At 42.4% G+C, this 26,192-nt stretch overlaps 3 protein-coding genes across 4 annotated transcripts in view; 1 reads left to right on the forward strand and 2 right to left on the reverse strand.

Moving 5' to 3' along the window:
* Positions 1 to 314: 314 nt before the first annotated feature.
* On the reverse strand, positions 315 to 14,658 carry LOC307085862 (ATP-dependent zinc metalloprotease YME1L1-like). 2 transcript variants are annotated; one of them, XM_079750756.1, is made up of 18 exons: positions 14,527 to 14,658; positions 13,759 to 13,878; positions 13,288 to 13,465; positions 10,940 to 11,038; positions 10,587 to 10,693; positions 9,065 to 9,215; positions 8,610 to 8,693; positions 7,948 to 8,100; positions 7,665 to 7,817; positions 7,241 to 7,373; positions 6,654 to 6,716; positions 6,319 to 6,431; positions 3,966 to 4,121; positions 3,479 to 3,630; positions 2,854 to 2,980; positions 2,509 to 2,582; positions 2,311 to 2,397; positions 315 to 1,736 (listed from the first exon to the last, which is right to left on the reverse strand). In XM_079750756.1, exons 1-18 carry the CDS (start codon positions 14,557 to 14,559, stop codon positions 1,593 to 1,595), a joined length of 2,127 nt encoding a protein of 708 aa, XP_079606882.1. In that variant the 5' UTR covers positions 14,560 to 14,658; the 3' UTR covers positions 315 to 1,592. The 2 variants fall into 2 exon arrangements, with proteins under 2 accessions (XP_079606882.1, XP_079606881.1); XM_079750755.1 differs by having other exon boundaries at positions 7,948 to 8,121.
* A 1,139-nt stretch (positions 14,659 to 15,797) lies between these two features.
* LOC307086389 (acyl-CoA-binding domain-containing protein 5A-like) lies at positions 15,798 to 21,994 on the reverse strand (the record flags this gene model as incomplete). The annotated part of the gene is made up of 12 exons (XM_079751581.1): positions 15,798 to 15,917; positions 16,039 to 16,098; positions 16,260 to 16,468; positions 16,572 to 16,695; positions 16,861 to 16,955; positions 17,223 to 17,432; positions 17,829 to 18,098; positions 18,502 to 18,534; positions 18,851 to 19,001; positions 19,857 to 19,929; positions 21,166 to 21,289; positions 21,922 to 21,994. The coding sequence occupies 12 exons, from the start codon at positions 21,992 to 21,994 to the stop codon at positions 15,798 to 15,800; spliced, it is 1,542 nt and encodes a 513-aa protein (XP_079607707.1).
* Positions 21,995 to 23,217: 1,223 nt separating this feature from the next.
* Positions 23,218 to 26,192, forward strand: part of LOC307086036 (abl interactor 1-like) — a 33,596-nt gene continuing 30,621 nt past the window's right edge. The window contains 1 exon segment of the mRNA XM_079751067.1: positions 23,218 to 23,337. Coding sequence (XP_079607193.1) covers positions 23,221 to 23,337 — 117 coding nt within the window. The 5' untranslated portion in view covers positions 23,218 to 23,220.

Raw genomic sequence — 26,192 nt, forward strand, 5'->3', positions numbered from 1 at the left:
TTCCCATTGGGGCCCGCCGAGCTATGACGGTTTTGTGCAAGTGTAAGCCAAATGATCAGTTAACCATAATGACCTCTGATTAACTAACATAGTTCATCAGACTTCATTACATTAAGGATAGTTTCACAATTAAATCAATAACGATTAAGTCATAAATCAATTAAGTCATAAATATTTGACCTGTTAAGCCCTTTGAGACTTTAATGGTGATTAAGGGCTATACAAATAAAATTGAATTGAATTGAATAACGTCCATTGTAACAATTATCTTGTTTATTTCGAAAACGTCTGAATAAAACGTTGCAAGCTCAACATGATTTTATATCTTTTATTTTGGACAACAATGTTTTACCAACTCAGCCATAACGTCTCTGGTCTCATTTTGTCTACAGATTTCGGCCAAACTGGATGTTTGTACAGCATAAAATACATCTATGTACAATTATGATTTACTCTCATTATCATGTATTTACAGCTACAGGACATTAAAAGGCCCAGGAACATAGGAATAATGCATCAGCAGAGCCAAAAAAAGACAAATGGTTACTGGAAACAACCTTTGGAGGTTGTCTAAATAAGCTCCTAAGCCAAAAAAAAATGTTTTCTAATATGATTGTTAAGCAAATACATGATTCCACAAAAGTCACCATTAAAACAAATCACGTTACAATCCTCAGTTTAATGAAAATAAAGCTATGTTCATTTGTCCTCTTCCCCAGTGCCAGAGAGCCAGCATATAGATACTTTACATTTGGAGAATTATAGCCACGTGTGCACTCTTATACAAAACGCTGTGACGTGAGTCTGAAAATGGGCAAGAGAATAACCATCTTGGATGTTATTTGAGAAACTTGTTTTGACAAGCTACAACACCTTTTTAATTCCGCACCCTGTTTCTACATTGGAACGAAAATCAAAACACTTCTTTAGTACCAAGCCTTCACATACATTACATAAACAGTGTGCAATTGCCATTCACACTTAAAAGTGCTAAGAGGTATTCTTCACTCAATTCTTACAAGGCCACCGTAAGAAACACCAGCACATCTCTAGTTTGCTGCGCGTCTGTGTCATTGCAGGGGACACTTAAGTAAAAGGAGAACACAGGAAATCTATCAGGTCAACGTTTCAGTGTGTCCACCGAATAGAAAGTCAACCTACTTGTGCCAACAGAAACACAACAAAGACATATTAAAAGTAAAAAGGAGAATGCTTTCCTGACTAGTTCATTTTGACTTGCTTATTTACATTCATGACAGAGAACATCAACTTCCTCCTCTCCCTTCCTGTACAAATGATACATTCACCTCCTCACATACCTGAGCATTCAAACTGTCCTCAACTCACGCACAAAGGGAGATCTGATGCTGCAGTGGTGCTCACCGGGTAGATCAGCACAGGCCAGGCTTCTTCATACGCGCGTTAAAACAAACATTTGACTTCTCTTTCTGGATGAAAAAAATCGTTTTCATGTTGCTTTTCTATACATTCTGTATTGATACTCGCACTGCAGACGTAGGATGGCTAGGAATTACTAGATGACTTTGATGTTCTCACAATACCTCCCCCCCCCCCATGCCCTCCCTCTGGTCTCACAGGACCTCCAGGCTCTTCCCTTCCAGCACCAGACGGATCTCCTTGGCGTCCAGCGTCTCGTACATCAGCAGAGCGTCCGCCAGGTTCTTGTGCTCCTTAGCGTGAGACTTGAGCAGGGCCCGGGCGCGCTCGTACGAGTCCTACACACACACACACACACACACACACACACACACACACACACACGCACGCACGCACACAGACAAAAGGACTGCTTCAGGGCGGCTCGGTGACTCAGGCCACAGAGGCCATGGCGCTGGTACCGCCACATGTTTGATCTCACCTGACTCTCACTTAATCTCACTGTCGTTCCTCTCGTTCAACCAAATTTCGCTTCCATAAAATGCATAAGCAGAAGATTCAATATATAGTACAATTTATTGTATGTTTAATCTTGAATCAGACCCACTTTAATGTATCTGGTAAAGATCAGATTGCCTCTCCCAGGGATTTATTAAAACACGCCCACAAACTGAATGGGAATGTTTAGTCCATTACTTTGTAATGACGAGCTACCTCTGCATCGCGCAGATGGAACCATTGGCACAAACAATAATAACACACTTAACTTGTGTCCTGGTTTCTATAGCTACACTCGTAGTACCACACCTTGTTATATTTGTAGCCAGCCTCACTAGGTGGTTTGGATAAGTGTTCTGCTGAACGGAAAACGGAACAGCAAAACGTTTAGGATTCAATGCCACCAAGACTGACCTTGAGCAGCTTCCTGACCTCCTGTTCCACCACCGCCTGCGTCTCAGGGCTCTGCCTGGTCAGGTCTTTGTAGGTCATAACTCCCAACTTGAAGGGACAGAAGACGGACATTACGATGGTGATCAATAATAGGGCATGCTTCCTTTAAAGATCCACACAGCACTGAGGTAAGCGGCGGTTATGGACCTGAAGATTTACCTTTTCACACATCCCAAATCTGGTGACCATCATCTTGGCGATACTGGTAGCACTGTCAAAGTCACTGGATGCACCTGAAGAGACAGAGTTAGCCTTCAACTTTGATAGAAAATATGATTTTATTATCACATGTCAATGTTTTGATTGGGAACATGAATAACGAAAAGCAGGCATGACCTAGACTTTAAAGTGTAACCCAGTTGGGTAGGCAGGCATCAGAAGATACTTCTATGCTTAGCTACAGGAAATGGATGTGCTTTTAAAAGGCCTAAAGTCATCGACATGGTAGAGTGCAGTACATCAAACACATATCACATGGGGCCAACCGTCAGGTCTGCTCCTCACCGGTGGTGATGTACTCTGGGCCGAAAATGATCTCCTCTGCCACCCGGCCGCCCATGCTGACGTCCATCTGGGCCAGCAGCTGAGACCGGGTCTCGCTCCAGCGGTCGTCCTCCGGGAGCATGGACACCTGGAGAACAGGGGATAAAGTACGGGTGAGAAAACATAACAGAAATATGCAATTAATATTATGCATCTACAAACTCAATGTGAGTCTTTTTGGTTCAAAAAAACGGTATCTGCCAAATAGTGTGGTTTAATAGCAAGTGTGGGTTAGTGGTCTTCATGAAGCTAGCTTAGTGGCTAACACCGCTAGTGTGGGTAGGTGGTCTTCATGAGGCTAGCTTAGTGGCTACCACGGCTAGAGTGGGTAAGTGGCCTTCATGAGGCTAGCGTTGTGGCTACCACGGCTAGAGTGGGTAGGTGGTCTTCATGAGGCTAGCTTAGTGGCTAGCACGGCTAGAGTGGGTAAGTGGTCTTCATGAGGCTAGCGTTGTGGCTACCACGGCTAGAGTGGGTAAGTGGTCTTCTTGAAGCTAGCTTAGTGGCTACCACGGCTAGAGTGGGTAAGTGGTCTTCATGAGGCTAGCGTTGTGGCTACCACTGTAGGGGGGGTCTGTTAACCTACATGCCCCATGCTGGGACCTCGGGGCATGATGGTGGCCTTGTTGATGGGCATGGCGTCCTTGGTGTAGTACGCCACAATGGCGTGTCCCGACTCATGGTAGGCCGTGATCTGCTTGTTCTTCTTGTCTATCTCCGCACTCTTCCTCTCTGGGCCTGAGGGAGAGGGAGGGAGATCATAAGGAGAAAGGGATTTAATGGGGAGGACCTCATGACTTGAGGGTTCAGTCCTGAGAAAGAGAGAAGATCGACATGTGGTCACATGACGATAAGAGGTCAACTTTAACCACACCGTTTCTCCTCTCTACAAGAGGCTGAGGCAAACACGGCTAACAGCGGTTAGGGTGTTTTCCTTCCAACCAAAAGGTTCTGAGATTGAACCTACAGTGACCTCCGATATTTGGAAGAAGAAGCACGATTCTAAGTCTTCAGATAAGATGGAGACCTATCAACCGGCCTCAGAGAGAAGCTCTCCTGTGGCAGCGGCGCACCCATGAGGATCTTGTCCTTGGCGAATTCCAGCTCCTTCAGGGAGACCATGTCCTTGCCGTCCACGGCCGCCTTGAGGGCCGCCTGGTTCACCAAGTTCTCCAGGTCGGCCCCAGAGAAGCCCACGGTTCCCCGGGCGATGATACTGGCCTCGATGGCTGCAAGACACAGTGGAACCACGTTACCATCACCGCTTGGCGTTAGGTAGGAAACCAGCGTCGGACATTGACATGTTGTTATCCAAAGCTGCTCAGCAGCTCCTCAAACCAAGCAGACATCGCAGCGTCATTATTTTTTAACTGAGACATAAACATTTGATTGAATATTTAGATTTATTTATTATCCAAAAGATACAGAAATACTAAAGCTCAACAAAGTGTGCTTAAATAAAAACTAACTAATAATATTACACATTAAAAAGTTGCACACCTAATACATAGACAAAATAACACATTGTGAAATCAGGAACTGAATTTTAAAGATGAACAGAACTGAAATAATCAACATCGCTAACGTGTTAGTTATGACCATTCTAAAAAAAATGACACTAAAAGAAATATTTTTAAAAATCAATATATAGCTTTTTATAGCAACAAAAGAAAATGCGTCTTTTAGTATTAGAGCGCCGATGACGTCACTGGCATGGTAGGACTGGGTCGTTGCTGCAGACACGTGAACGTCTTCTACACTCCACGGCGGAAAATAGTGATTTTAATATGGCTGGTTACGCGTTTGAGCCTGTGAGGGACATGCCTGTAGTGTCCGACTACCACCCGGTGGAGAGGGATCAATATCAGGCTCCACCTTCGGATCGTGTGGGTGTGACTGGTGTGCGTGTGGGTGCTGCCGGATCGTGGACACTGCCATTGAGTCGGTCGGCTGCCGAGAGGTCCCGGTCAACCTTGACCATCTAACGGTGGGATTAGGTTGCATTACCATGCATAGTGCATTTCGGATGCTGTGCGGCGAGAGAGAGGTTTTGGAAGTGGCCATGCTCTCACTTAGGGATGTCCGAGCAGAGACACTGAAGGGCCCCATAAATAACAACCAAGTAACAAGGCGAAAACGATCATTACCCCTCCGTTTTCCTTTGATGAGTTTCAGGAATATCTCCGTAAAGACGGATTCATTGCGGAAACGCAACGAGCTGTACAAACGCTGTAGTATCTACATATTCAAGGCGCTGGTACTCCACAAAAAAAAGTGGAGCGCATCCAGCCTGCGCGCTGTATAAAAACATTCAAGTCGAGGAGGAGATAGTAGTTGTTTAACCTTTTAGATTGAGTAGAAATACTTTTTAATGTACAGTTAGTAATTAAATTGACCAAGGGGCTGTATTTAAAGCTACAAAAATAATACAAAAAAAACCTGTAACTTTCAACGCAACTCTAACGTCGCTTCAGGCGTCCACACGAATCCTAACACAAAACTGCATAGGTACGGTTTTATTTGAAACCACCCTGGGACCATGGACCTATTAAAGAACATGGTTTATTGTCTGCTTAATAACATGGTTATTGAAGACATGGTTTCACAAAAAAATCGTCTCCGGGTGGACGGGACCTGAAAGACATGTTAGATGCACTTTGGGAGATACACCCGCGGATGAGCATAGATGCGAGGCGGATTCACGAGTGTCACGTTGACTTTAGGTGGATGTTGGAGGTTTACCTTCTGGTGGATGTTGATGGGTATTGCACAGATGGATATTGCAAAGATACATCTTACTATGAAACTACTTCTTTGAGTTTAACTCCCTCTGCATCAGCGATCGGCTAGTCGGCGAACATCAGGGTGAGTAGAAAGGAACATTTGTGGAACTTCTGTTAACAGAGTAATAGTTTGTACACTTTATGGTCGGAGTGCTAGCTTGTGGAGATTGACATGACAGGGGCTGATTGAAATCGGAGGGTTAGTCAGTTTTAAGGCTGCCAGCCATGTATTAAGGGCTGGTTTCCTATTCAAAGGTAGCCTGTGGAAATGTATGATTACCCCAGCTGCCTTGGCCCTATATAATTCATTACTGCAGCCAGGGGCAATGTAATAAGATGATCCTCCTGTAGACCTGGTTGTTTGCTTTTCCGTAGCCATTTCAGCCAGCCTCAGAGTCTGACTCATTACCTGCTATGGCTGCTAGAGCCACAGAGAAGGAGTAGGTTACCATGCCAGTGACGTAGCTGATTGGTGAAATCCAACATGGCGGCGCCCTGTAACACTTTCACCGTACAATTTAATCCCTTTTAGCAAGTTCAGCCATTTTTAGTTATTGTACCAATGAGAAGGCAGACAATACATCTGTTATATCAACTAAACTTCAAATTTCAGTTCAGTTCATCTTTAAAGGAATCTCCCTACCCTGGTCCACTTTGATCTTCTTGAGGTACCAGTTGAGGATCTCAGTGCGTCCCTTCACGTCCGGTTTGGGGACGTTCACCTGCATGTCGAACCGGCCAGGACGGATCAACGCACTGCAGGAAGGAGGAGGGAACAACAAACAGCCCCATTCAAACAGAGGGAACATTTGGTTTTGGATATGTTGATCCATAAGCATATAGGCCTGAAGGTAGACTCTCACATGAGTATGGAAAAACATAACACCCATAACCACCCCGATGAGACTGAATAAATGGTTTGAAATGGGCAGATGAACACTTGATATTTGTTCAAACAAGATAAGAACATAAACATACTTGTCCAAAGCTTCTGGGAAGTTTGTCGCTCCGATGACAATGACGCCTTCGTTCGGTTTAAACCTGTAACAATAAGAACCAACAAACAGGTAAACATACTGACTAACAGATAGAAAGGTAAACAGACTGACTGACTGACTGACTGACTGACAGAACATCACACAACAGGTGAACAGACTGACAGAATATCACCCGACAGGTAAACATACTGACTGATTGACTGAAGATAAACCGATAGGTGAACTGACTGACTGAACATCACCCAATAGGTGAACAGACTGACTGCTGCGATAGTTCTGTAATGTCTCATTTTACTAAAGAGACTGTTATGCCACTCTCTCTAAAATAATACAATTAATTAATTGATATACACCGTAAGCGCTTTGCAAAGAAGAGACTACAACTCACAAAATATCAACGTCCCTTTGGTTTACCTTTCACACTAAAATATGAAACCAATGACAAAATAAAATAGGGTTAAATAAATAGAAGAAAACAAAAAAGGCATCCAAAGGATTTTCAGAGGTGTAATCCAAGGCCTTAATCAATGACTGATTAACGCTAAGAGTGCTCTGCTTAGAGCATACCCGTCCATCTCAGCCAGCAGCTGGTTGATGGTCTGTCTGGAGTAGGGGTGCATGGGAGACTCGATCCTCTTCCCCCCGACACTGTCCAGCTCATCGATGAAGATAACACACGGAGCATTGGCCTTCGCCTCCTCTGGGGAAACCACCAGCAGCTCATTAACTAACTATTAATCATCAACCAGCTTCAATATTAACATTTAATCCTTCCTTATTAACCATCAGGCATTAACCATCATCGTCGTTAACAATCGGACAAAACCCATCCATTAACCATCAATCATTAACATACTATGACTACTAAGCTTCTTTAACTAAACTATATTGGAGGAATAATCCTACAAAGGTAGAAACAGACAAGCGGAAAAGGGAATCATTATTTAGGGCCTAAAACAAAACTAAATCACAGACAGAGGTGCTCTCTCACTGAATAGGTTGCGGATGCGGCTCGCCCCCACACCAACAAACATCTCATCAAACTCGGAGCCAGAGGCATAGTAGAAGGGGACGTCTGCCTCCCCGGCCACGGCTCTGGCCAGCAGGGTCTTCCCGGTGCCTGGGGGCCCCACCAGGAGCAGACCTGGAGGTCAGCAGAGAGGAACGACACAAGACTCAAACTCCTTGTTACAGGCAGGGTTAGCCATGCAAAGAATAGGACTTGTTGAGGTTTCTTTGATTGATATGCATGTATTGCTGCCATTAACAATCACCTTTAGGGAGCTTCCCTCCCAGGACGGTGAACTTCTGGGGGTTCCTGAGGAACTCCACCACATCCTGCAGCTCGCTCTTGGCCTCGTCGATGCCCTTGACGTGCTCAAAGGTCACGTTCTTCATCTGCACGGGGTCCACAGCCGAGTCAAGGCCTGATGTGGTTCGGAATCGCACTGCCCGGAATGGTTAGATTAAAAGTTCGGCAGAGAATAAAAATCACACCAAACACACCGCCGCAGTCGTAAGTGGCTGAGGGTTGTTCTGACTACGTAGAGACACGAGAAGCACACAGAAAAAAGGTTATTAAGCAGAATAAGCCAAGGTCACACTTGGCTATTTTCTGATAGTCAGGGTTGTGAAAGAAAATTCCCCGTTTCCACAAACACAATAACACAATTGGACCGGTGACTTCAGTGGGTCGATTTCCGACCACTTTTCTACAGATAGAGTTGAGGTTTTCTTTTCGAGACACACGTATGTGGCAGTAATCTGTTAAATCAGAAAACAACTGAGTGTCACAGCTGCCCTTTAACAAGCTGCCCCCCACCAACATGCCAAGCAAAAGGCTATTCTAGAGGTCGTCCAGGGGTTAGAAGGAGCATCAACACAGAGGAGGCCTGGGATCGTGGGCCAGGTGCTGCCGTGGTACAGGAGCCGTTACCCGATAGGAAGGGGCTCTTGGAGATGCCGTACAGTCCGACCAGCAGTAGGACCAGCAGTATCAGACGAGTCCTCCTCAGAGAGTCTGGCAAAACACGAGAGAATATTAAGCAGCGCTTTGACCCAACTCATAATGACTTCTTTAAACACATGTCCTAAGGAGCAGGTAGGAGCTATTGCGTCTTGGGCTCGGTCTACCCCTAGATTCATCTTCCCGCGTTCAATGACTGATGAGGAAAACAATACAAGAACTAAAGGTCCAGTAAAGCTCTCTACATGGACCCAACAGGAGAGGAAAAGTTACGTTTGTTTCCACCTAAACTTTTTTGTTCACTCACTCACACAGATTTCTGTAAATAAGGAAACACAGACAGTCGTCTATGGTTTGCTTGTGGAGTACTAATTTGCTCAGGTTTGCACCCCTAGTGGGAATACTGTGTGGCAGAGTGTGTCTACCTTGTGTGCGCTGGGTCATGGCTTGGGCCTTCATGAAGCCTTCGGCGAAGCCACTCTTGAAGGCATCCTGATGTCCGTCGGCAACGTTCTTGGTCTTCAGCAGCCCCTCTAGAGTCTCCACCTCCAGGCCCTTGTCCCGGCTCAGGAAGCCCTGGCATGGAGGGCAGAGGACATGACCATGATGATAATCGTAGAGCACAGGAGGGTCACAACATGCAGAACCAGATGCATCAGTAAACCCGGTGCTCCAGCCAAGTAGATTGAGAGAGGGTTTCGATATCTAAATTAACAAAAGATGGCAAAATAAAACTGTACAAAAAATTTACTTGTTACAGTTTTTCTCAGTCGCATTGGTAAATTCCTTGAATCATCCTCAACATTTGCAGAACAGTAAATGCATTTCTCAAAACATTTCGTACAAATAGCAAAACACCATGGATTATCTGCAAAAGCCAGTCTCTTTCTCAAAATCCTTAATTCATCTCTCAAAAGTAAATTTGTGTCAATGAACATGTCAGTGCCATCAGAATGACAAGTCATTGCGTCATTGTGTACAGATAAGACAGCCAAATTGCTTAGTCATGTTGTCAATATAACAGTGTACTCTGGATGGATGTTGTGATGTAAACTATGGCTAAAGTTTTGAAGACAATTGCAAGTTGTAAGTTACACCTTAGTGTATGTGGGAGATTGATTGCAAGAGACTGGACAAAATTCACATTTACGCTTTAACTGTTTGTACCATAATTTGTTGACAGACCATGTCATTGCTAGAAATGTGAACATAGGACAATCTCCTTAGGAATTACAGTGCAGTCTTCCTACACCTCCTGACGTTCCTGTCTGTTGGGCAACAAATTCTCATTCTCACGAAGCCTCACTCCTCTTCCTCTTCTCTCTGGCTGTTGACCCTGTCCAATTCCTTGTCCTTCCATTGTGAGACAATGTAACAGTGTGTTGTGCTCCAGCTATATGTACTTGCCAGTTCATGGTTCATGAGATGCACCTTTGAGCTATTTCAGTAAACTGATTGATTGTTGGTTGATCCAACACTTCACACATTTCCCTTCGTTAGAGAAAGTCAAGATTCACCTGGTAGCAATTTACCAATTCAGAACAGATTTAGAAAAAAGTCTAATGGAAATGTATAGAAATATGCTTGACATGACAACTTGTTCAACCATTTTGCATGTAAAGACTTATGCAATGAACTAATGCCTACATGTTGTGGGGGTGAGACTATTCAATGTAGACCCATTACAATACATTTTGATCAACATGACATAAACAATTGATAATGTAGGAAAGAGCAGAGAATTGTACATAATCATTTCCATGGATGTACTAAAGCATTTGCAACTTGTTCAAAGAAATGAGAAACAGCTTTTTTGATGTGCACAAGTTACACAATGATGTGAAGATTGAAAAGGTAGTTTTGAGAATTTCATTTCTGATCTGAGAAATGAACCAAAGCGACTGAGAAAAAGTGTAAGACTGAGCGATGCTCTTCATGTAAGTTTACCTTCATGAAGGACGGCGTGAAGCTGTCCGACTCTACAGGACGATCCAGGGACAACTGCGCTCTTCTGGATTTTCTCAAGGTTTTGAATCCTCGGCTCTGGATCCAAACTATAGAGTTCACAGTATTAATAACAGTACACAGTATTTATAATAATACACCGGATTAATAAAGTACGCAGCATTAATAACAGTACACAGCATTAATAACAGTAAACAGCATTAATAACAGTAAACAGCATTAATAACAGTAAACAGTACTAATAACAGTAAACAGTATTAATAACAGTACACTGCATTATAAATAGCATGGGATCCCTTCTCAGGTACACTGGAGGTGTACTGGTTCCTCAGTACCTGGCCAGGACTGCAGGTCTGTGCAAACAGCTTGAAGAGGGGAGGGATGCTGCCGGCAAAAGACATGAGGGGCCGAAGGGGTCGTCAGACCAGAAAACCCTAAGGACGGAGGGCAAAAGTTCCTATTACGGTCCTGTATGGTATCTGATTGGTGTGAGGGCAACCAAATACATCTTGTTGAAAGGAAACTGACCCTCTCTTCGATCAATCGACCAGTCGATGATGGAAAGACACATGCACGTTATCTATAGATGAACTCAATGGGCCCCGGTGCACTGAATGGACTCTACTGGGAAGCCTTAATAACACGTGTGGTTCTGTGTTTAATATAAGGGCCCACAATGGCTTTTCCCTGTGTTGGTGGCAAAGAGCTAATTCAGATATGTTCACGCCGTACCGAGCCGAACCGAGCTGATTATCGTCGCCACTTCCAGTTTAACCGCTCAGTGCTGTGCCGTACCGCGCCCGGGATGGACCTTCTCCGAGGTCGAGCCAGAGTGAGCCTTTGCCTCCAAGCGGGCTGTGATGACGACAGCCTGGGCACTGTTAGGAGCCAGATGTTGTCTCTCAACTTGTATTTCGTAAACGGTAAATGGACTGCATTTATAAAGCGCTTTTATCAAAAGCGCTTTACAATATTGCCTGATATTCACCCAGTCATGCACACATTCACACACAGACGGCAGAGTCAACCACGCAAGGTGATAGCCAGCTCATCGGGAGCAGTTAGGGTTAGGTGCCTTGCTCAGGGACACCTCGACACTAGAGCCTACCCGCTCTACCTCCCACGCTACTGCCAGCCCCCTATTTTCTATATAGTCTATATTCCTCCAATAATCTGTACGTTCTTGTGTATGAGACCCAACGCCAGGAACCAAGAGTATGGCTAGGGTTCTCAAAAGCTTGATTCTTTTTATTTGTTCATTCCTATGAGTCTAATTAAAAATTCTAATTAAGTTTTAGTTGAAGTGGTTAGTTTGACGATATTCTCTCGCAAAACAAAATAGCTTGTTGTGTACTCTTAATGTAAGAATGGACAATACTTTAGATACAGATCTCCGATATCAATATTAAATGACACATCGAGCGCGTTGACTCATTGTCGATGTGTAAACAGGTCTAATCTGGAAAAATTGGCTCTCAATGAGCTATTGAGATTAGGAAGTAAAATAGGGGGAATATTGAATTTCAAACTGAATAAATCATCGCTGATATCATTGAATGTGTTTTCATCCGTCTGAAGCAACCCAAATATATGAAATGTGTCTTAAACGAACCAATCTGATTTAACACAAGGCAATAAACGTGTACGTGCTGTTTTGTCATCGACTCAAGACAAAAGCATCATCAGTGAAAGATAGCCCTTCAAGCGGAAAGCTCGATTGTAACGGAAATGCAAATCCCAGCCGTGCTGGGCTGGCAGGTCGACCAGTGCCGGGCCGGTATAGAATTGTGGAAAAACACCAACAGCCTATCAAGCGTTAAACACCAAAGTTAACATGATTATCCCAGACAACATGAAATAAAAGAGATTGTATTATTTTTTAGATGAAATGCCTGCTTACTGAGTTGTTATTTTTAACAAATTTCTGCAACACTGACGTTTTCTTTGAAATGGTATCAATTAGTTTGGAGCCGAGAAGATGTTCAGTACATTAAGACTAGCAGTCTCCATTAGGTTGGGCCAGTTCAAGTAGTGTGTGTGTCTGTGTGTGTGTGTGTGTGGGGGGGGGGGGGTTGACCTCCTGTTTTATAATTAATTAATTAATTAAACCATACCATTACTAAAACAAAAATATTGGTTGAGTAAAATATATTTGACTATTATTTTTTGTTGAAATTATTGTTATTTATATCAGAAGAAAGTGAGCACTCATAAGAAAATACACCGGCCTTCAAATGTCCCTCCCGCCTCCAAAAATAATGGATTAAGATGCACTTTTACCCTTGAAGTATAACAAACGTTTTTCCAACCGCTGACCAATTGGTCGTATGGCAGGATGTCAGCAAACCAATTTACATACTGATTAGAAGGTGTCAGCCATAATCATTGCACATGCATAACATGATGTGCTGCGGCTAGCAACTCATCAAACTATAATTCATTGGCATTTCATAATATCAATCCAGTTTCAATATTGCTTAGGCCTACATACTTTGTGTGATTTAATATCTTAGGTGAGTCATATCTACACAGCACTGACACCTCTGTGTGGTTTCAGAAGGAGAAAAGCCACGTCATTGTATAAATAGAATAACTTTTAGATCAGTTACTTTTTAAATTAGTCTATCATTGATTCTATGCTTATATTTTGGTAGATTACCAAACCAAATCCTTGAGGTTGTACCGTGCTTGTTTGAGAAGAACGAGTGTGTGGAGAGATGAGAGGTCCTCCAAGCTGCTGGGCCGATGGACGCGCTGGACGCTGCACGTTGGTCGAGGCGAGGTAACACATTGTTTATAAGATCATCCAGCTGTCGCTCTCCCAGGTCTGAGATGCCCAACTCCCGCAGGTTCCACACGGGCTACACACACACACACACACACACACACAGTAGATATTAGTCATGGCCAATGTGCTTGTGCATGTTACCGATACAATGTGGGAGGTAGACCTCACATTTACATTTCAGTCATTTTATACAGAGCCACATGTGAGAGGTGAAAGGTGAAGCTCAGGACAATCCACATATAGAATCAAATAATTCCGGAGTGCTTCACGACAACGTTTCAACAACTGGACATAAGTGTTCTTAGTTTTTGGAATGCAACAGAAGACACGCCATGAAATCCAGTCATATTACTGCAGTCCCAGTACCTCTGACTGGATCGCGTTTTCCTGGTGTTGACTGGGCTTGACGGACGCCCCGCTGTAGCTCCCCACTGAGCTCTTCAGAGAGTGGAGGACGTTGATCAGATGGCTCAACGGAACAGTCACCTGGAATCATGGCGACATGATGCATTACATTTACATAGGCATTAGGGTATTTAGCAGACGCTATTATCCAAAGCGACTTACAATAAGAACATTTGTCATAAGAAAGTGAAACAATATATAACTGTCGGTGCAGTAAGGATGTTCATATTAAAGTCTGAACCTTTGACACCTACACACATGTGATGAACGTTACCAAAGACACCATGACGTGCCTGGCTTGAACTTTGGTTTGGCCTAAATATTACACACGTTAGTGTCACCTGTGCTCTCCTACAGAAACAACGTCAGCTTTAAATAAATAAAAGACTTTCGGGAGTGACATGTCCTCCAAACGTCAACACTCAGTGAGGTGACGTGAGATATAGAAAATAGATATGCAAGGGTTCGGAGGGATAGTCTTGAGATAACACAAGCATCAGCTGGCAATATGTAGCTTGTCCAATATTGTGAGTATAATAATGTCAATAACACAGCTGACAACTACTCAAAACGTTGAGTTGAATGAGGAAATCAGAATAAGGGGTGTCATAATGTCACATAACTTTCAATTATGATCGGCTAGCGAAACATAGCTAACTCCAGAGGCTAGCTCCCTGACCCCTACTAACACAACAACACAACACAACAGAAATACAAAAGTCAGTTTACCTGGGGCTGGACTGTCATCGAAAGGGAAAACATTTTTCAAGTGTCAGTGGCCCTAGACTGCCGTGGAGTTGTGCAGATATCTCTGTCTTCACTGTTCCAACACTTTATTGCTGTTTCTTGAGCCAGTTAGAGAGGAAGTGACGACATTGAAACGCCCCATGAACCGGATGGCGCTTTAGTGACGACGCTCTTATAAATGTAAAGAAAACTTTAAAAAATATATATTTAATAAACTATTGTACTACTATTATTCAAGATAAAAAATAAATCATGGTCATATTACACACACATAAGTAGGCTACAAGCAACCTGGTATGTTAATAAATTAAAAAAACATTGTCTTCAATTTCTTTATTTAATTTAAAACAAATAAAAAATACACTACTTTCATAGTTAAATAACAATACTATATATCATATGATATTTCAAATTGATAACACTGATCTTAAAGTCTACAACAGACTAAGTAGAAATATGGGTTTATGAACTATGGATTGAAGCACTATGCTAAGAATTATCTTTAGTCCATGGACAACTAAACCAAATCTGCTATGGCATTACGCCATTGGTTTGAAATATCATCAACTTGTTATTTGTTCAAATAATGTTTGAAAAACATTTAGAAAATAAAAAGAGCAGGCTCTATTGTTTTAATCATTAAAAATGTAATAAATTAATTAAAAAATGTTTATCAGGTCCAGCTATAGGCCTACTATTTTGTCAAATTATATGACATAAATAAAACTACAGTTTTTCAAAGCATTAGAACTGTTTAAAAAGGCCATTTTCATTATCTAACCCTACTGCAATAAAGTACCTAAACCAGTTCCAACTAGGTGACTGTACTTACTAAACCATTATCTGAAACATCTTTTCATGGAGTCGTCTCCAACCCAAGGTGCTACATGCAGAAAAATACAATGTATTTTTGCGGTTTGTATACAATGTTTATTTCCCTTTCAGACATGTTTTTGTTTCAACATGGCTTTTCACCACTTCCCTTGGGGGATGGAATCCTTCCCAAACCATGCTACATCTCCCCTCGTGTGAGAAGCACTCCTGAACGGTTAACATTTCATAGTCCTGCTCAGCATATTTTCCTAGAAGGAAACAGCAGTTGAAAAAACAAACTTACTATGTATGGCGTTCATAGAAGTATACTATCCCTGCTTATAGCAAAATATACCAATATACCAAATTTAAGAATATATTTTTTCACATTTTGTAGATTCAATATGTGTATGCCGTATTTGACTAGGACTGTGTTGTTCTCACCTTCTCCTCCGCTGTAAGTAAAGCTGAACCAGCCAATGGGCAACAAGGGGCCAAAAAGTCATCAATGCTGCTGTGATTGGAGAGACGGGGAAAGGCCACCACAGATATTTCCGGAACTGCGAAACAGAAGTTGTATTGATTTATATTATTTTACCAAAGAAAAGGTAAAGGAATATTATGCTATATAAAAAATCATGGAATGTCATTGAGAACAAATTCTGGACAGTGGAAACTTACTTTAATGAATTTGTGTGTCAGCGATAAGAATTCTTCCTGCCTTGGCGACTGGGATCTCGACTAGAAGCAAGAAGAAGAAATCAGATTAAAACATACTGTGACTCATTTCCCAATTTAAACCCGGTGGAAGGGATTGATACAATAGAAGTGATATTACAACATTTGTTTTAATTTCCCAAAATAAAAATGTGAAGATTGTTATTTTGGTTAATGGTATTCACCTGTGAGACAGTCAGAACCTCCAGCGTGTGGAGCCTGTGTAGCACGTTAGCCATGTCCTCTTGTAACCTAAGCAGCGCAGTAGCTATCTGCTCGTTGTTTTGACTCATTGTGACGCCTCCAGAATGTCCTCGTGCAGAGACGCACTGAGAAGCGGCGACCATGTTGACACACAGCTGTGAGCCAGAGGAAGTCCTGGGTGACACTGACCCTGTAACAAGTGACCCATTTAAGGATTCGAGGTAGCAGGGAATTATATATTTCCCCTTGTTTGATATATAACAACATTCATTCTTTCACCATTGTACGCTTACCTCTACCTCTCCTTGATAAGGAGCTCGGGGTTTGGACTGTACCAAACTCATATTCAAGAAGGGGTTGTCCGTGCTGTTTGACATCCTCCCTTCGTCTCGCTGAGGTTTTTCTGAATCCAGACGACTGAAATTTAGATATTACTGACACTTAGATGGAAAATAACACATGTCTGAATCACATCTAAAAGTGCTGCAAAGGGTATTTTCTATTCTTAGAAAATACTTAATAATTAAAATACTTAAGTGTAAGTTCTAACTACTAAACACACTATCTATCTTGTCAACCTGCCTCTTCCATAGCCAGATGTTCCATTGAATCACAGAATTCTTCATTGTCCGAGTCTGCTGTTCTGTGGTTTTTCTCAGGAATGGCACCACTGTTATCTATGAGTATGCAAGGAAAAGCTTTATACATTTACAGTAAGTACATCATACAAATGAAATACTTTTGTCAGTATGAAATATTTATTAATTTGTTTAACGGAATTCACATGTGGTTTATTGTGTTACTGCTAAAGCTGCTCACACATGGTCCTCCATGTGTATATAGGACCTAAACGGTGTGTGTGTGTGGTCCATGTCTTGAGAGGACCTAAACGGTGTGTGTGGTCCATGTCTTGAGAGGACCTAAACAGTGTCTTAGTGTCTCACCACTCTTACGACCGTTGACTCTCATGTTGGAGCTTCTCGGTGCATGAGGCTTAAGCGAGGCCAGCTCCTCATCCTCCAGCTGGCTGTTCAAGGAGCTGTGGATCCCGTTGGTGACGGAGGACACACTGGGATCCATGCTGCACACCGACCACCTGCTCTCCTCCCAGACCTGTAGCCTGGGGAAGGGGGTCCTCCTCCTTTCTGGGCCCCCTGAAGCCAACCAGGACAAGGGCATTAGGAGCAACCAAAAAAGAGGGAATCAGATGAAGAAATTCCCACTGATTAGTTTTAGTTCTTAAGGTTTTTATTTTGATTGATGGAGTTCGAGCACAGGAGCTCAATGTCTTTTTCCATTTCTGTAGCACTAAACAACGCTATGATCTAGATCTAGTTCAGATGTTCTTTTTCAGCATTCTCTCCAACAGTAATATGGAATTCACAGTGATTGCAAGATATGTCGGCCCCAAAAATAAAAATTGAATGGCAGAACAAAGCACCCTTCTAGCAAACCCTGTCAGGTTGTAAGCATGTGCGTGTTTAAGAAAATGGCAATGCTAATGACACAAAACAGACACAAAAGGCTAGCCTAAAACTACCAAGGGGTACCTTCATCTTCCTCCTCATGCACCTGGTCCTCCTCCTCGTCCTCTGTGTCGTCTCCATTGGAGTTCCCCTCGACGTCACTGAATTCTGAATCACTACTTTCCATGTTTCTGAATGCTATGCTGTTGTTTTGTATATCCTCATTACTGGCGGCCATGTGCTCTCTGTTGTCGTGTTTATCCATATCCCCATCACAGATGGCCAGGCAGAGATCATTAGTTGCATCTCGGTCGTTTCCTGGGTTCTGAATATCCTCCCACAAATCCCCGAAGCCTGAATTGGGGATTAGATGACTATCGATCACCTATGTGATCTATCTACTATTTCTATGAAACCAACCACAGTTTTGCAGCTAGCTCTACAACGCTAGCAAAACAGAGCAAGCAGTGTACCACCTACAACCAACCACATGTGAAATCAAAGGATGAGGCAGCATGCATTGCACAAACAGACAGACGGGCAGTACACGGTAGAGCTAATGAAGAACACTAAACACAATCACAGACTATTTAGGACATTTTCTTTCTTCTGCTTAAAGCCTCAAAGGTCTATCTGACTTAAGCAGAGGGCAGAGGGAAAGCATCGCCTGCCCTGGTAAAAAGGTATGTGATTAAGATTGAGCTGAAGTACAAAAAAAAGGGGTTCCACATGCTATCGCCAACCAGCGAGGACTTGCCTTCCATCAGTGGTTTGGGCTTTCTGAGCTCATCTGGTGGGGGAAAAAAGACATGCAGGATGAAATGGCAATTAAGAAGTGAGCATCTACACTTCTGTTACATGACAACACATGTGCAGGATGGTGGAGGCAAAATGGTTTGGATTTATATAGTTGTTATATACTTTGATTATCTACTTATCTGCATATTTTATTTTGCAAATTTCATCGATGATACATGACAACAGAAAAGTCACAAACACATCTTGAACTATTCCTTGACTTGCTCATTCTGAGTGTATATGGTAAAAGGACTCTAACTTTCTGTTTATCATTATCATCACCGTCAACATCATAATCACTCTCTCACCTGCACATCCTGCGAAAGGTCGTGTGAAGGCTCTCTTGTCCACCTCGTTCTGCTCCACCTGATCTCCAGCTCCGTCCACCTCCGAGTAGAAGTTACCCAGCTTCTCTACAAGCTCTGACACCTCCTCCGAGACTGGGATGGTCTCCAGAATCTGAGTGAAAAAAACACACGATTATATGCTACTAACTACTTCAGCTGGATGTCTGGTACTGCCATAGCTAAGAGAAAGCAAAAGTCTATCGTCAAATTCACAACTCTTCTCTGTTTTGGCACCGCAGCGGTGAAACAAACTCCCTGCCCATGCCAGGACCGCCGAGTCGCGCAAAAGACTCAAGACTCACCTGTTCAGAGCTTACGTAGCCTGCCATCCCGTCCCACCCCTCCTACTTATTGTATGTTGTACGTTCTGGCACTTAATGTACGCACTTATTGCATGTCGAACTTAGTTATATATACACTTAGTTGTGTAGCATCTTATCCTAGCTATCTTTGTTGCATACAGGGAATTTGTTAACCTAGAGAATGCTAGTGCTTGGCACTTGGGTCTTTGAACATCCTTACTGTACCTACAGCGATATATTGTTTCACCTTCTTCTAAAAAATTTACTTATTGTGAGGTGTATTTGGTTTAGTTGGGTATAAATGTCTTAAGTGATTAATTTATAACAATTATTTACACAATATGTCTTATCATCAAACAAGTGTTTATGTTTAGTTAGATAACCTTCTTGACATAGTACAATGCATTAGTTTCTCTCTGACAACCAATTATATATAACACTAATACTAATTGAACCAATATATTTTGGTACTTTCCATTCCCACAACCAGAGCAATTCTCCATCTCTAATTTATAGAATGAAGAATTTACCCCTCACTGAATAAGAAAAGATAATCCTAAATCAACATCAGGATGTCTGCTTTGTTCTTTCTTCAATTCCAAGCGCATGCTAATTTGACTTGGTTAAACCTTAAAGACGTCGGAGTTAAAATTGAAAGAGCTTACCAGTTGAATGTCGTCAACATAATTGATCATGGCCTCCTCCTTTGTCATGTTTCCTAAAGAGCTCCAGGCATCCCTGCCAAGAATCAAAAATATTAGCATCCATATTTGAGCAACATGAGCAAAGTGAGCAAAGCCCAAACAAAGATTGCCAGTCTATCGATGCCGAACACAATTGATTCTCTCTTTCCTGTTGCAGGGGGGAACAGGGGGGGGGGGGGGGTAATGGCTGGCCAAAATGGATGTCCCTAATCACTAGTGTCCACAGCCTCACCTGGAAGCGTCTCACATTGGAAAAAGTGACTGAAAACTGTCATAGAAATTTCCCAAAAATTGGCTAAGATAAACTTAATGATATTAGATGACAGCAGCAGGTAATAGTCAATAGATGAATATAGCTCATAACAGCATGTAGGCATGATTTTCAATTAGACCTTTATTGACGTCTCACACACTGTCTCACATACCAAAATAATCTGCCCAGGCAAATATCGAGACCTGCCAGTGATAGCCACCATTTGAGTTGATGTAAATCGCATCCCTACGGGAGGGGCTTTGAACACTACATTAAGCTCACCCTACTAGATGGGCTCTGAACACTAAAGGGAGCGTACCTTTCTGCCATAACAACGTTTATAAACGTCAAACGTCAACCTAGAAATCGTGAAACAGATACTCCGCCTTATTATTGTTTTAATATAGTGTAAAGCCATACTCTGTTAAATGATGCACACATAGTTGCTCACAATTAATTCCCCCCATATGCTGTATATGTTTGTATCTGGCCTCAGGGAATAAAGATATGGTCATTAATATCACACAGAAAGCAATTTTTAACACTATCGCAGACACCTGGCTGCTTTAGGCACAAGAAGGGATACATTATTGATGATCGGCTGTTACCATCTATTAAAATCGCTCCTGCCTCTTCTTTTGTAAAATAATATAATAAATACAACTAGTGACCACATGCAACTGCAATAGTTTTCCCTCTTCTTACAAAATTAGAATTTCAAAACATGATAAACAGAAACTAATGCTCTTTGATATAAACAAGATAGATATGTTTTTATTTTTTGTATATTTATTGTTTTCATTATTTATGTTCTCTCTTTTAATTTATATATAAATATATTTATTTATAATGTCCTTTAGTTTCTGCTGAGACCCCCGTATTTATGATGGGATTATTAGAGTACCATTTCATTATATTGAAGCTCCCAGTCAGTTTTGTAGATAGCTCTTAGCTAGTATTCTAGTACGTTACGCACACAAAAAAACAGAACAATTCGTTAGCTAAAAGGAAGCTGACCATTTAGCCTTCCCCCGACTGTCCCAGAAGCCGATGGGCCTGGGGGCATGGCAGGGCCCCAGCGTGGCCTGCTTGTAGTAGCTGTAGAACATCAGCATCATGTTGTCAGATGGCTGGTATGGCCCTGAGGGAGACACGTGTTTGATTAAAGTTATCATCATTATCCTCATCAACATCATCATATCCATCACCATGAGTTAAGCCCAAAATATTATTTATCATTAGTTTTATATTAATCAAGTAGTTATAATATAGGATAAACATGTCATTGTCCTTCAAATGGAAACTATAGGGTTTTAAGTCATTTTATATATATTTTGATAATAAAAATAATAAAAAACAATATAAAAATATGTATTTATTGTGACCATGTATACTATGTGAGGAGAAATTGTAATGATGTTGTTTTGTTGACATTTGACATGGCCGACATGGTTGGGGGTTTCTCTGTCGAAATTGAAACATTAATTGAGTACTATATTTGGCTTTTTGAGATTATGTGACCAAATATTGCAATGGTTAGCCCGTTTTAGAAACACAATGCTGTCATTAAGAGTCCATGCCATAAGATGACACTTTTAAATGTAGGTCAACGAATGTCAAATGATTGAGACAGGAAAGGACAGACGCTGGGACAGGACAGACACTGAGATAGGACAGACACTGGGATAGGACGGGATAGGACAGACACTGGGATAGGACAGACACTTGGATAGGACGGGATAGGACAGACACTGGGACAGGACACACACTGACCATCCTCAGGCAAACTCCGGATAACTCCAACTGCGGCATCAAACCTGGCCTCCAGGCTGGAATCCTGCTCCATGCTGGGTGGACCAGGACGACAGAGGAGATCTTCAAGGCTTCAAAATGACATGTCTCAACACTAAGCCCACACAAACCAACTACTTATGTACCGAGAAACGAGTGTGCAGGAGCTGTAAAATACGGCAGGTTTATTTTGACCCATGAGAGATGAACGGAGGTTGCGGATGAATGAGACATGCCCTGACGTTTACCTTGTTTCAGATGTCAGGCCTGTCAGAAGGTCCCCAGGAACGTCTTTTTAGAGTTTATGAACAGAGCCAATTGCTTGTCCTCTTAGTGTTCATGAACACAGCCTACGGCTATGTTGGTCCTTATCTGCAGTAGGCTCGTTAAAGCCCATCTCAAGGATGAGCCGAGCAGTGACCATATGATCAGGAGGGCATTAGGGTAACTGTAGTTCCCTCGAGCAACACCTCCTACACTTGTTGGGGAAACGAAATATATTTTCCTTCAATTCCCACAACTCTCAGTTTCACTAAAGATTTACCCACAGAGCATTCTGGGAAATGTAGTGTTGCCCACTGTGCGGGTCATTATCTGGCGTTAGGGTTCAAACATACAGTTCAAACCAGTACAAAGTATATTTATTGTTGGTTATGCTAAACATGTTTACAAAGTAAGCGTTTCTAACAATTAACCTGCAAGATGTGTCGTTAATATGTTATGAGGGTCAACTACTGAGGTATTAAGATAAATATATATTATTAAAGCACTGCTATGAATAACATCGAAACAATGCCAGAGAAAATAAAAGCTATTGCATTGCATTTGTTATTGTCGTAATTTGTTACCGTTCCAACGTTAGGTCTATCTTATGACAAATATAAGTGATACCAAACATATTTTTATTTCAGTGCAAATGTGAACGGGTATAAATGATAATTGTTTGCCACAAAATTAAAGGAATAAAATAAATCTAGTTATAATAATAATTCGGACCCATCTCAATGCAGGATTTGGCGCAGACGCGCGTTTATCGTTTCGCTGGAGCTCACACCGCAATCTCATCTGATTGGGCGTTACGTCATCGCAGCGCCTCTCTCAACCAATCGCCGGTCACACCGGTGACCAAATCCTAAACGGTGACGGGATTGGCGTTGTCCATCCCAGCAGCCCCACCGTGTTTCCAGGCGGGGGAGCCCCTTCACCAGAGCCCCTTCCCCCCTACCAGAGCACCGAGCCCCGCCGAACACCGGAGGAGGAGAGGCACGCCGAGGATGTAAGATGGCAGAACTACAAATGCTATTAGAGGAAGAGATTCCGGCCGGTAAAAGAGCTCTTGTGGAAAGCTACCAGAATCTGTCGAGGGTAGCGGAATACTGCGAGAACAACTATGTCCAGGTAAGAGATCCGTGTTTTAAACGGTTAATGTGTCCGCTATCTCCGTGGTTATCGACGGTACCAGCGGGGGGAGACTACAGGAAACGGGGTCCTCAGCTCCGCTACGTTCTCCTGGTCCTCCGGCCAGGCCCGCAGCCCGTTGAACCGGGGGTTTAGTCGTGTTTTACCCGGTCTCTTTGTGAGGGAGACCGTAGGGGTTTAGACCTGTTTTATAGGTCTCTTTGAGAGGGGGGCCGTGTGTGTGGCAGCGGGTCGTGTTCACCATCCCGGGCTCCTCGTCTCTATTCTCCGGGCTTCTGTCCGAGGGTGTGTCGCTGCTAGGACCAGAAGCTTTCTCACTGACTGCACGCTCTTTCATGGGAGCCAATGTCCGCGTAGTAGTGCCACACATTTGGTCCTTATATGATCTTTAATTATTGATATTATATACCATCCCTTTACGGACACGTTATTACGCTATGAAGATACCGAGCTAAATAGTATTGGACCTTCATTAGGGGATCAATGGCTCAGCAGAAGTGGGATCAATTGTGAGCCACTCTGTGTGCATAATAAAACAGGGCATGGCCTTACACTGTATTTAAACGATAGCAAGGCGGAGTATATGTTTCACAGTTTGTAGCACGACGTTTGACGTTTATAAACGCTGCTATTGGCAGAAGGGTAAGCTGACTTTAGTGTTCAGAGCCCCTCCTGTAGGGGGGCGATCTGCATCAAATCAAATGGTGGCATCACTGGCAGGTCTCACTGGCAGAGATAAGCCAATGACACTTCAAAGATAAGGCAATATCTTAAGGTGCTGAATGTGAATTGCTGTTTTCTCAGAACGTATTACGTATGATTTAGGCGACGGCGTGAGACAATTTAATTAACTAACAGGTTTAAAAAGTCAGAATCGTCCTTCCAGACAGACACACATAGTGCCAGAGGGTGATCTAAGTTGGCGGATGTAAGAAATGGATGCTCAGGACATTTTCCCTTAGCCTTACAACAGAAATAAAAAAAAAAAATGTTGATTGACTATTGGTTATGCAAAGAGGGTCACAATAATGATTATGGTGTAGTATGACGGTTGGGCTTTCCCTGGAGGCCTTGATACAGTTTGAGTCAGAGTAGATTCCTCACAGGCACAGTAACATTGGCTTCTGTTCAGATGCAGGTCACAGACTGAGAATCCTCCAGTCTTGTAGGATATTGATTGGATTCCATGTATCTGTGTCAGCTTTGATTCATGTCATTCCAGACATATTGAATTACAACAAGGCCTCCGATCACAATTTTATGGCACATAATCTCAATAATTGAAAAGCAGTTGAAATAAAGATTAGTACTAGTATAGATTCAACCACGTGTCGGGAAAGGTCAATGAGCTGCCAAATGATGTTACTATTTTTTTAATGTGTCAGACTAGGATTAATGAAACAGGATTAGTGTCTTCCTTGTACACTCTCAAAATCGTAAATGTCAATGAATTAAACGCACTATAGTTTTTAATTACGCATGCTCACTGCTCAAACAAATTCCTAATCTGTCTCAGCTATTGTTGACCCTACACCACTATAACATATAACCACAAACACTCAAACATGCACAAACACAAACTAGCATGCATATGCATGCGCACATACACATACATCTCTGTCAGATCACATGACGCTAAGCTCTACAGGACACACACACACACACACACACACACACCACCACACACAGAAAGGCATGTACTCCCACGACTCATAGCTTTATGCACAACTCAGATGTTGGTCAATGTTGAAATCAGCCACACATAAAACCACACACACACACACACACACACACGCATACACAAACAACACACATGTCCCTCTATCGTAATTACAAACACTATCTGCCAATGTTTAAGAATGGCTGTTATAACAAAGAAACTATAAGAATATATAACTTATATTACTATAAGAAAGGCATATATGCCTTTCTTATAGTATTATATACATTACATTGCATACACGGTATTATTAATATTTTTTACATTTTTAAAAGCCTTTTATAAGCCTATTATCATTAAATAAATAAATAGAGACAGACAGACAGACAGAAAGAGACAAGGCTTCTGAATTAATTCAAGGGTCTGAATTATGAAAAATAAATATGCCGCTACCCAAGGTTTTTAAATTAATTCAAGGATCTGAATTATGAAAAATAAATATGCCGTTACCCAAGGTTTTTTGAACAAATTTCCCAGAGTCATTTTAAGAGCTCTGCAATTAGTTTGAATTGAAGCGGGCTCCATATCTTTAACTCCAAACTCACTTGTTAAGACATTAGTTCTCTTTTCCTCATCTCCCCTCTTGAGCATAGCCTGGTCCTACCAGACTCTCGTACTTCATTTCATTTGCACAGAGAGTCTGGACCCACTCAATTGACAAACGTTAGCTCACTTGAAGGCGGGTGTCTGTTGGATCTGCCCAGTGCCACTCTGGATCTGCCATAACCAATCGCTAACGTTTGGCCGGGAACCACGTTGCCCGCCGGCTGTACACAAACCTAACACCGTGCGTGAAGATGTCCGTCAACGAGAGCTGACTTTAACGTCATTGTTCTCAGCCACTCGCTCTGTTCGCTGATTGGACGCAGAAAATTTGGACGGAGAAAACCCACTAACATACCGCAGACCCAGACCTAGTACTGAAGGGAAATCAAAATTGAGCGGAAGTACTTTGGTGGGCGGAGCCACACTGTCTTGAGCCGTGGTTAAAAATAAAAAAAATGTGTTTTGGTCTCTCTTTGTTCTTTGGCTGCGGGATCGTTTGTGTATCCATGATCGAGCAAATATTCCTCCATTAGATAAAGCGTGCACATAAGGAATTATGTGCACGCAT

Source organism: Pollachius pollachius, assembly GCF_949987615.1.
Source record: "Pollachius pollachius genome assembly, chromosome: 14".
Lineage (NCBI taxonomy): Eukaryota > Metazoa > Chordata > Actinopteri > Gadiformes > Gadidae > Pollachius > Pollachius pollachius.